The sequence below is a fragment of the Martes martes genome (assembly GCF_963455335.1).
Source record: "Martes martes genome assembly, chromosome: 3".
Classification (NCBI taxonomy): Eukaryota; Metazoa; Chordata; class Mammalia; order Carnivora; family Mustelidae; genus Martes; species Martes martes.
The window spans coordinates 83290087-83302192 of NC_137890.1; the positions used below are offsets into that span (position 1 = coordinate 83290087).

The 12106-nt window shown below is 47.2% G+C and overlaps 2 protein-coding genes across 2 annotated transcripts in view; both read left to right on the forward strand.

Annotated features, from left to right (window-relative positions):
• Positions 1–12106, forward strand: part of ARHGEF4 (Rho guanine nucleotide exchange factor 4) — a gene marked incomplete at its 5' end in the record, with an annotated part of 91099 nt that overhangs the window by 65327 nt on the left and 13666 nt on the right. Inside the window, one exon of the mRNA XM_080798735.1 lies at positions 3404–3543. Within this exon, the coding sequence (XP_080654861.1) occupies positions 3404–3543 (140 nt within the window). The remainder of the gene's footprint in view (positions 1–3403; positions 3544–12106) is intronic.
• Positions 11398–11568, forward strand: SMIM39 (small integral membrane protein 39; the record flags this gene model as incomplete). Its single annotated transcript, XM_080798577.1, has 1 exon — positions 11398–11568. The coding sequence occupies one exon, from the start codon at positions 11398–11400 to the stop codon at positions 11566–11568; it is 171 nt and encodes a 56-aa protein (XP_080654703.1).

Below are 12106 nucleotides of genomic sequence, written 5' to 3' on the forward strand. Positions count from 1 at the left end.
CACAGGCATGAAGCTTTAGCTGTATTCCAGGCATTGGCTCTGCCAGGCCCCAGAGGCTCTGCCTTCCATTACTTGCCATCATCCTCCAGGCCTCCCTACATTCACTTATTCGTCTCTCCATTTTTTTATTCATCTATTCAGTCATTCCCTCTGTCCACCATGCTCCCATTTCTTTATTCATTCATTTCTTTAACACTTACTGAAGTCTACATCAAGGAATAAGGCAAGGTTACTGCCTTTGGGGAGACAGACAGTGCAATGTATAGGGGATGTATGATAAGTGCCATGACCATTGTCTGTACAAAGCTCCTTGGCAGTGAGATAGAAACCAATGTCAGTCCTTGGAGTGATATTAGATAAGACTTGCCCAGAGGAAATGCTTGAGATGAGTCTTCACAAAGTTAATATTTTCACCTATGTTTGGCTCACCCAGGGAATGTTGGATAATCCTCTTATGTTGATATCAGCTGATTTGTAGAATTAATTCTATTTGCAATCTTAATTCCTCTTTGTCATGTAAAATAACATATTCATGGGCTCCAGGGATTAGGACTTTGACATTTTTTGGAGGCTATTACTCAATTCTGCCTCCCACAAGAATAGAGTCTAGAACTCAATTGAAGGCCAGAGCAGACATCATGGATCCATTGGAAAGCACTGTCTATTCCATAATGATGCTGAGAAAATTGTTTATCTTTACAGAAAAAAATGAAATTGGATTCTAAAAGTTCTGGACCCATTTTCATGTGTGTTCCCATTACCAAGCAATTTCTCAGACACCAGCAAGGTGTCCTGCAATTCAGCTCAATTCTCATACTCACCACCTGGAGATAACTTCAGATCCCACAGGTCAAGGGCTCAGTCCTATACGACCACTCTTGTTCTCCCAGTTCAGGTAGTAGTCACAAGACCCAGGTGTTTCTGATCCACAGGCTATAAATTGGAGGTTCCAACAAAGTCCTGCAATGGGTTCAATTAATTTGCTAGAGCGGCTCACAGACCTCAGAGAAACATTTTACTGACTAGATTACCAATTTATTACAAAAGGATAGAACTCAGGAACAACCAGATGGAAGAGTTTCCCGGGCAAGGTATACAGGAAGAGTCACAGAGCTTCCATGCCCTATCCCCAAATTTCCATGTGTTCATCAACCAAAAAACTCTCCAAACGCTGTCCTAAGGGTTTTTTTGAAGGCTTCATTATGTAGGTGTGATTGACTAAGTCACTGGCCACTGCCTATTGATCCAGCCCCTTTCCCCTCCCTAGAAGTAGGTTGGGGGGGCAGCCCCACCCCTGTGTTACCTAGGGGCTTTCCCAGAGTATTCATTAACATAAGAGAAGAAACCTTTATCACTCTTATCATAGGATATCCCAGGAGCTCTGTGCCTGGAAAAGGTCAAAGTCCAAGTATATATTTCTTATTATAAATGATAATACCACAGATTTCAAACTACACAATACACAAAAATCATTCCCAAGTGCAATAAAAACTTAATGTCAAAAGAAAAACTACAAAACCTTGAAAGATAACATAGGTGGGTACCTTTGCAACTTTGAGGTGGGCAAGAGTTTATCAGCACGAAAAATATAAACCACACAGGACATGATTGATAAATTTGTCTATATGAAAATTCTGTTCATCAAAAAGCACCTTAAAGAGATGGGACAAGCTACAAAGTGGGAGATGATACTTGTGATACAAGTGGGTGAAAAAGATTTAGCATGCAGAATTGGGGCAATGTATGTATATATACACATACATAGAAATACATTTTTTACATTATTGATTACATTAAAGACCAATAGCTCAATAGATATAGATTTTTCACATTAAGAAAATACCAATGACCCATAAACATGGATAAGGTGTTCACCTCATTAGTGATCATTAGTGATCAGAGAAATGTAAATTCAAACTATAATAAGATTCCATTCCATACCCATCAGCCTGTCAACCATGTCTGACAATGTCAGTCCTCAGAGCTGGCTAAGATGTGGTGTGGTGGGAACATTCATACATACTGTTGGACGTCTTTTTTTTTTTTTTTTTTTAATTGTAGAGAGAGAGGAGAGAGGGCATGTGTGCACGTCGGGGACAAGGACAGGGAGAGGGAAAGAGAGTCTTAAACAAACTCCATGCAGAGTGTAGGGCCTGAGGTGGGGCTCCATCTCATGACCCTGAGATCATGACCTGAGCCGAATCCAAGAGTCAGACATTTAACCAACTGAGCAACCCAGGCAACCCACTGTTGGAAATTTTAAGTGGTAGAATAGCTTTGGGAAACAGTTTGGCACACCTAGGACCCAGGGATACCACACCTGGGACCTATCCACCTAGACTATCAATTCACACCAGAGGTAATGATTTTTGCCAAAGGGGGCAAAAATTTTAGGCATGACAATGGTTTGTGGCCTTCCAAAGAGCCATGAAACATAACAAACATACAGTATATTTGTAGTATTAAAATTTCATTGGGACAATTAGGAAAACAATGTATAAAGGGCTCTTTAGGGGGTAGTAATGAAAAAGAGGTTGAAAACCACTGTCCAAGGGGAAACTCTGGAACATGTGCCCCAGCGATGTGGAGGTATGTTTGCAGTACCGTCATTCATACCAGCAGCAATACAGAAAAGCACCCGCTGCTCTCCAGCAGTGCAATGGATATGTAAAATTTGACATGTTCATAATAAGACTGTGCATCTGTGAGAGTGAATCAATCACAGCTACACAAGCAGTTGAGAAAAAAAAAAAAAAGGCCAGCCAAACCAGAAACAGTACTGGATGGTCTCATTTATATAAGGTCAAACCATGCAAGACTCAGCAGAAATAAATGCTAGAACACAGCACGGGTGTGATTTATAGAAATAATGGATAGCTCTAAAGGAAAGAAGGGAATGCAGTCAGAATAGAGTATGCAGGTAGTTCAATTCTGAGATTCTGGTATTTTCTTAAGCAGAGTAATTACTATGGAGTTCATTTTATTAATATCTAAACTATACTCAAATGTATTACTTTATGTTTCTTTGGATACATATGCATTTCAGAATAAATTGTTAGCATTATTCTTAGGAAATAATGGAGTAATTATTTAGTGGGTAGAAGGCTTTGAACTGAATTCAGCTGGAGGGGACTCTTGAGTGTCATGTTCTGGCAGATATTTCTGTTTCCTTAGGGTGATGGTGGGGATTGAAGGGTAGGTGATCAAGAGCAATGGGGCGAAAGTCACCTTGTGCACTCTTTCAACCACACCACATTTTGCAGCAAAAATGATTTGAAAAACTAGTTCCCAGGTCTTCTCCCTCCTCTCAAAGAAGGATCATTTATCCTGCAAAGGTGCATTTCCTTCTCTGCCTGTCCCCCATCCTCAGCTCCTCTTTGCCAGCTGGTATCTCTCCTTCCAGCTATCCCTGATGGAGTTCTGGACACAGCCCTCCGTGCTGATGAGGCGGGGAGTGAGGAGGACCTGTTTGAGGACATGCACAGCTCCAGCCACCACTACAGCCACCCTGGAGGGGGTGGTGAGCAGCTGGCCATCAACGAGGTAGGGTCAAGGCTGCATGGATGAAGGGATGGGGATGGGACAGATGGCCTGGATGTCAGGGTGAGTCGAGCATTCTCGCACAGGCCTAGATGTCCACAGTCTCTGTGTTCCAAGCAGATGGCAGTGGCCCCCAGGTGTTTCAGCCTGTGGCTCTCACTTTAGGATGTGGTGTCCACCAGCAGAGCTTACCCCAATACAGGACCTGCCCCTCTGCCCTCATGGCCTAAAGGGAACCCGAAATGGCAGGCATGACCCAAGACATATGATGAAAGAGTGCTGGTCTGTCCTTCCCTATAACAGCCCCCATAAGCCATCCTGGATAGAAGAAGCTCTGCTTGGTAGAAGGGAGGCCAGGGCTTTAGACCCCTGTCCCTCCAAGAAGTTGTCTGGGCAGGATGGAAAGCAAGGCAAGTGGAAATTGATTTCTCTCCTATTGACTCCAAGAGCTCAAAGAGCTTTGTGGTTGCTATGACAACTGTGTGCAAGTTTGTTTGCTGTTCCTACCTAAACAGAAGAAATTAGTGACATACTTCCTCTCAGTAAAACTGGTTCCCCTATTAAGGACTCCTTTTGCATTCTCCAAGGACAGAGACATTTTGAGACCTTGACTCCTCTCTTTTTCTCACTTGTACTTCTATTTTCTCCCCGTCTTCTTTTTTACTTAATTTGGCAGGTAGAGGACCCCTAAACATAATGTGGTCCATAACCCACATCCATAACCCTGCATTCTCTTCCTGGTCATAAGCAATTTTGTATTTCTGTCTCATCAAAACCAGAATCTGACTACCCAGGATCTTGCAACATCTCAGGAGGGGATCAGTTTACAAACAGTGTGAGTGAATAAATGGGCTGGTGGACTTCTCAGAAACCCTCAAGGACTATCCTCATTACCTACTTGACAGATGGGTACAAACTATAGACGGTGGACAAACTCTTCTCTCATGCCCAGATCTGAATAATTTAAAAGTCATTAAATAATGCTTTATTCAAAATCCATGGTGTGTTAAAGAACACATATCCAAGTTAAGTGGACATTTCCAATACATAAAGCCTTTCTTTAAGTACTTCTCATCAGCTATTTTGTTATCTTAAGCAGAATTCACAAATAATGGTTTTGCTTTTCCTTGAAGTGTCAGGCTGCCCTCTTCAGTCTTGGGCCCCAGCCCTGGTGGGGAGAAGCATGGTGCAGGGGGTAGAATGCGAGCACTGGGGCCTCCCAGACCTGGATGATAGTTCCTCCCTGCCCGGGGCCAGGTGTGGAGCTCTGAGCAGGTAAACCCTCTGAACGCTGGTTTACTTAACTGTAAAATAGGATATCTATGAGGTTACCTGAGGACTGACTGAAATAACATAAATACCCTGCCATGTGGTGGGTTCTCAGTAAATTTCCAGCAATGCGAAATACTCACATACAGTTTTTAGGGACTCTGACAAGGTGTGTGGCCATCGGTGTTGCATTGTTAGAATTCCCGTGTCTGTTTTTCATAGCTGTGTGTGTCCTACCTGCTGGCAAAATTCTGGTCTGTCCTATCTTGCTGCTGGGGTGGAGGTGCCTTCTGAGGCCCTTGACAAGTTTTTCATTCTTAGATGCTTTGGATGAGGGAAGTTAAGAGCCAGGGCCACTCTAAAAGAACAAATAGGCTCTGGCAGAGGGCATCTTTATGAGGGAAATGAAGGTAATTTAGATTATGAATTGGATAGCGTCTATCTTGGCCACCTAGAAAATTTGTTTCCTATTCGGTTCAAAGGTCTTTCTTGGTATATGGGGCTTCTGAGTAGACAGGGTGGTAATGTTGTTTCTTATGTTTAGAGCAGTCAGTGCTTTCCAGGTTACTTGTCTTTCCTGGATGTGCCTCTGCAGGGAAGGACATATCACATCCCGGAGGAGGGCAACCAGACCGAGAAGCCCTTCTCCAGGGATGCAGCAAGCTCATGCCAGTTGGATGCTGGGCTCCTGACTTGGTTAGTGTCCACCAGGCTACTCACCTTTATGACACCCAGCAGCACTTCTAGATACTTTATGCTATATTGCCCTTCTAGGGCAATATAGCATAAAGGACAGGGCCTGGGTTTGGAGGCTGACAGCCTTGGACTTCCCCTCATCCTGCCACTGGCCAGCTGGGGACCTGTGGCAAGTCATTCCCTCCTCGGGGCCTCAGTTTCCTCTTGTGGAGTGGATGTGGCATCTGAGTCACATGGGCAGCTATAGGAGGGTCACTTATACAGGTGTATAAGGTACTGTGTAAAGGCAGGCATTCATTATGATTTTTTGGCAGCATCAAATAGATCCATATAATCAGAAACTGAAGAGCTATAAAAGGTGATTCTCCAATAACAGGGTGGTTCCCTTGGCCTTCTAAGAGCCGCCAAGTCCCACTGTGCTTTCCCAAACCCTCTAGCACTCACTGCTGGCTCATAGGTACAGCAAGAAGATTTGCTAGGGTCAATGTGAGTTTCATACTTAGAGATTATAGAAGCAACAGATGTCAAAGAAAAGTCCAGACTAAAGAATAGTTGTCTTGCTCTAAAATCACACATTCACTTGGATTTTTTGGACACATGTGAATATCATGTTCTAAATTGTGACACTTTCTTGTTTGTGTTGACTTCAGAAGGAGAGACCACATCTCAATTTCCAAGCAGAAGGGAGCTCAAAAACCATTTCGCCCAAAGAGCAGTAGATACAGGGTAGAATAGTGAAGCACTTTTGTATTCTGGGTACAGAAGAAGTGAGTGCCTGTGCCCACACCTGCATGCACAAGAAGGTTCTGAGTGTGTTGTGTGGATGTGTATGTTGCATGTATGTGACATACCTACTGAGTATTTAATTCGTGTCTGGTGATGTCCCAGGCCCTGGGATACAGGATTGGCAGGGGCCAGGGGCACAGGGCATATATGTGAGAAAGTGAGAAAGGACACAGCATTATGCTCATTCTTTATTCCCTGCATCTCACACGGGCCTTGCACCTCATGATCGTCCACCCCTGCTGTAGGCGTTCCCTTCAGTGCCCAGAAGTATCCCTTTCTTTCTTCAGTATTGCCCCATCTAGTGTGTTGTCTAAATGTTCGAGACCCAGGACCGGGCCTATCTGCCCGATTCCTCACCCTCTTCCCAGCCTCTCCCTACCTCACAAGGCTCTGAGCCTGTCCTGCTGGGTTGGGCACTTATCCCTGCAGTCAGGCCTGACAGTATCCTTAGCCCAAGCATATTTTCTGGAGTTGAGGGCCAAAAGGAGGAGGTGTCTTGGGAAAACATAATTTTCTTTTCATTTCCACCCAGCTACCCACCCTCTCCCCACCAAGTTGTGAGATGGGACCAGAAGAGGGGAGAGGACATGGCTCCTGGCTCAGAGGCCTACGGTCTTCTGATGCCCACTCCACTGCACTATAGATGATAGTGTCTCCCCTATTGGCCAGGTCACAACTGCATTAAAGGAGGGCACATGTGTGGAGCTGGTCTTCCTCCCAGTTCTGCTCACTGCCTGCATGGCTCTGAGGGCCTTGTTGTGTCCAGGTCTACTCCAAGCACCTGTGCATAGGAGTGTTCTGATGTCCCTGCTCCAGGAGGGTATGGGGGGGTCCAGGGACAGTTCCTGGATCCTCCTACTGAGAAGAGATGAAGTTTGAACTAGAGGGCAGACAGATATAAATCTTGTCATCTACCCTGAGGCTTAAAGCATAAAAGGAGCTCTACCAATAATTAGGCCAGCAGAGTAGGTGGGAAGCAGGACTGTCCTGGCCCACCAGGCCACAGGGTCACCCGAGGATAGAAGACAGTCTTGTCATCCTTAAGCTCCCAGAAATTCTTTGTGGAATATTAAGAGGACACTGCAGGACACCAGGCCAGCTTGTGCCCACCCCATCAATGGAGTTAGTCTGACCTTCTCTGCAGATCTGTCTTCCCCAGTACCTGTGGGCCTGGGTATCCATCCCAAGGCCTGGCTCTTGTACCCCCTTCTTGCACCAGCCTGAGAGAAGAGCCTGATACTGTCCCAAAACGCCCTGTTTTGGGACAATGACTGCACTTGAGTAGAGTAGTGTCAGCTTGAAGACACCCAGGGAAAGGACTGAAAGTTTTCTAGTGGCCAGCATACCAAGAGCAGCTATCCTCTTCCCTCCCCAAGACACGGTCCTGGGGGCTTATCCCTCATCTGCCCTTCTCCCTGCCAGTCCTGCCACCTTGGCAGCCTGGGTGGGCCACTCCCTGCTGCCATCTCCACCTACCCTACACTCCCTGGCTTAGCACCATCTAGCTTGAACCCCTCAAGGGCCAAGGCCTTCGCTTTCAAACTTTTCTGGCTTTGTTTTTGGTCATGAAACATACACAAAAAAGATGTTGCCACTGTGTTCCCTGCTATACACCCAGTTCCCCAGGAGTTAAAGTCTGGGTGCCCCCAGGCAGGGGAGAGGGCACCCCTTAGTTCTTGGTCCCAGCCCAGGTTCAGAAATTCTTCTGCCCCAGGCTGGTCAGCTACAGGGGAGATCTGACCCCAGAACTGGGCCTTGGATGAAGCCTTAAGGTATGGTCCTCGGGCCAGTCCAGCAGCAGGTAGTACAATAGACCCACAGCACTCAGCATGCACTGACCAGTGGAGTCCCAGAACTTCCTTCTGTCCCTTCTTCCCTGGTGTTCAGTGGTTCTGTAACTACAGGGGCACAATAGAACATCTGGCCCAAAGTCAGGGCTTCCGAGCTGCCCCCTGCCAAAGGGCATGTCACACAGTCTTACCACAGGAGCCCTGGGATTTGGGGTGGCAGGGAGCCTTTGATGCCTTCTTTTCCCCCACAATCCTCCTGAGAGCTTGAGGGAGCAAATCTTGAGCCTAGTTTCCTGAAGAACTGAAGAGATACAGAAAGAAGACTTTCCCCCCGACAACCAGACAGATGGGACCAGGCTGGAACCATCAGCTCTGAGGCAGGCAGCCAGCCTCTCTGGACACAATCCTGAACCACTCCTGGTACACACATCCCAGCATCTGCTTAGGGTGTTCAGCAGGATGGGAGTGTCCTCAGTGCACTCATCTGTACTCACTCACATGCATGTGGTACTTACCCACACATAGAAACCTGAACATACAGAAACAAAGTCACCCACATGTGAACACCCACCTCTGCACATATTCCATCACTCCTACCCCCATGGAACCTGGAAATCTCTACTCACTTCTGACCTGCTTTTAAGTCTCCTCAGCCCCCACAGCTGCACCCCTCTGATGGCATGGTGACTGTGACAGAGCTCGCTGTTGTAGATGGACTGACAGACACTTGCACATGACACCTACAGTGTTAAGTTTGCAGCCTCTGTCAGGAAGAGAGTGTAAACTCCTGCATAGTTGACATAAGGTTTTGTTTTGTTTTACGATTTCATTTATTTTAGAGAGACAGTGTGTGTGTGCAACAGCGGAGGGAGGAGCAGAGAAAAGGGAGAAGCAGACTCCCCACTGAGCAGGGAGTCTGATGTGGGGCTACATCCCAGAACCCTGGGATCATGACCTGAGACGAAGGCAGACGTCCAACCAACTGGGAGCCACCTAGGCACCCTGACATAGGGTTTTTTTAAAAAGCTGTTGAGCCACATGCAGAAGAATGAAACTGGGCCCTTACCTCACAAGATACATAAAAAGCAACTCAAAATGGATTAAAGACTTAAACCAAAGACCTGAAACCATAAAGCTACTAGAAGAAAACAGGGGAAAGCTTCTTGACACTTGTCTGGGCAATGGTTTTTTGGATATGATACCAAAAACACAGGTAACAGAAACAAAAATAGGTAAGTGGGACTACACTAAACTATAAGCTTCTGTACAGTGAGGGAAACTGTCAACAGAGTGAAAAGGCAGTCTGTGGAATGGGAGAATATATTTGCAAACAGGTACCTGGTAAAGGATTAATATCCAAAATATATAAGTAACTCATATAACTGAATAGTAGAAAAAACAAATAACTCATTTTAAAAATGGACAAAGGGCCTGAATAGACATTTCTCCAAAGAAGATACACAAATGGCCAACAGATATATGGACAGATACATGGAACATCATTAATCATCAGAGAAATGCAAATCAAAACCACAATGAAGTATCACTTTACATCTCTTAGAATGCCTATTATTAAAAAGACAAAAGATAAGTGGTGGTGACAATGTAGAGAAAAGGAAACTTATAAACTGTTGGTGGGGATATAGACTGGTACAGCTAGTATGGAAAACAGTATTGAAGCTCATCAAAAATTTTTAAATAGAATTATTATTTAATCCAGCAATTCTATTTCTGGACATTCCAAAAGAAATGAGATCAGATCTCAAAGAGATATCTGCATTCCCATCTTTATTACAGCATTATTCACAGTAGTAAAGACATGGAAGTAACCGAAGTGCCCATTGACAGATGAATGGACAAGGAAAATGTGGTATATATACTATGAAATATTATTCAGCCTTAAAAAAGGAAAGTCCACCATTTGCGACATGGAGAACGTGGAGGATATTACACTAAGTGAAATAAGCCAGACACAGAAAGACAAAAAATGCATGATCTTACTTATATATGTAATCTAAAAGTCAAACTCATAGAAGCAGAGAGAAGAACGATGATTGCCTGGAGTTGGGGGAGGGAGAAAGGGGGAAATGTCAGACAAAGGGATACAAAGTGTGTGTGAGATGAGTAAATTCTGGAGATCTAAGGTGCAACATGGTGATCATATTTAACAATACGTTGTGCACTTTAAATTTGCTAAGAGGATATATCTTAAGAGTTGTCACCGCACATAGGGACACCTGGGTGGCTCAGTCCATTAAATGGCTTCCTTCGGCTCAGGTCATGATCCCAGGGTCCCAGGATGCATCAGGCTCCTTGCTGCGTGGCGAGTCTGCTTCTCCCTCTCCCTCTGCCTGCAGCTCCCCCTGCTTGCTCTCTCTCTCTCTCTCCCTTTCTCTCTGAAAAATAAATAAACTTTAAAAAAAAGTTGTCACCACACACAGACACGCAAATGGTAAGTGTGTGAGGTGATAGATATGGTAATTATCCTGATTGTGGTGATTATTTCACAATGTATACCTCTTTCAAAATACCAAGTTGTACACTTTAAATATATACAATTTGTATTTATCACTTACACCTCAATAAATCTGGGAGGAGATGACTAGCAGCTGAAGAAGCCAGATGCTTTCCCAAAGGAACAAAATGCTGCTCTGATGGGTCAGTAAGGAGAGGTCCTGAGTCAGGGCCTCAATGGAGCACCTCAATGTGGATGACCTTAGTCTGCCCAGAGTTCAAATCCTGATTCCACCATCCATGTATACCCATGAGATTTTATGAGTGAGCAAATTACCTGACCTTTTAGAGCCGCATTTAGTCCTCTGAAGTGGAGGCCAAGATAGCTCTTGGTGTTAGGAATCAGAACCCCTGGCTGGTCCCCACAGCTGAGATACCTCAATATCGACGACCTCCCGCAGCACCCCCGAGCGCCTCCCTACTCCCGCCCCCCGCCCTCTGCCCTCTGCCCTCCCCAGCGCCACCGCGGTCCTCTGCGTCTGGCCGGCCGAGGGCCAGAACCATCTAGTGGGCCTTGAGAGGTTCCCCGGACACGCACCACGGGAAGCGCCAAGGGCAGAGCGCCGCGCAAGCCCAAGCCTCCTTACCCCTCCCACCCCGGCTCCTCCGCCCCTGCGGTCGCTCGGTTGCTATGGCTGCGGGGCCTGAGAGACGTGGCGCGCACGACTCGGGCTGAGCCGGAGGAGCACCGGGCCCGGCGAGCGCAGGCGGCTCCGCCCCCCTCCGGGAGCTCCCGGCTGCCGTGCTCCCGCCCTATCGCAGCGGGACCTCCCGGCCGCAAGGAGCCCGGAGGCCGGGCGCCATGGCCAGGGCCCCGCAGTCCCGGCGACGCCCCGCGGCGCCCGGGAGCGCCCTGCGCGCCTTGCTGCGCTGCAACCTGCCCCCCGGCGCCCAGCGCGTGGTGGTCTTCGCCGTGCTGGCGCTCCTGGTCCTCATCAACGTCGTACTGATATTCCTGCTGGCCTTCCGCTGACCGCCTGGGCAGGGCGCCGCGGGGAACCGCGCAGGGGTGAGTGGCGCCAGCGTTGGGCTCCTTCGGCAGCCGCGCGTCTTCCCTTTCAACCCTGTCCTTGGTGCCCGCCAAGGCTCCCAGCCCGCAGTGGCCCGAGGTGTGGCGATTGGCCCCGTCTTGCCCCCGTGAGTCCCGTACAGGACGCCACCAGGGGAGGCCTCCCCTGCCAGCCCCATGTGCCAAGTTCTGGTCTGTGTGCGCGCCCCGCTGGGGATGCGATCCTGCAGGTGATTCAGGGGCGTAATGACACTTGTGCCACGGGTTCTTTCCATCTGTCCTTTGTACGTGTGTGTGTGTGTGTGTGTAAGCGTGTGTGCGTGTGTCTAAAATGGCGCATCTCTATGTGAAACTGAGGATGCGGATGAAGCTGTGGCCACGGCTGTGTGTGGTTGTCTGGAAATTGTACATGTGATTGCCTTGTGAGCGGAACTGGACCTGCGTTTCTGTGTGGGTTGAAAAGTGTCTAGGAAGTGAGTGGGCTCCTCTTCACATGTCATCT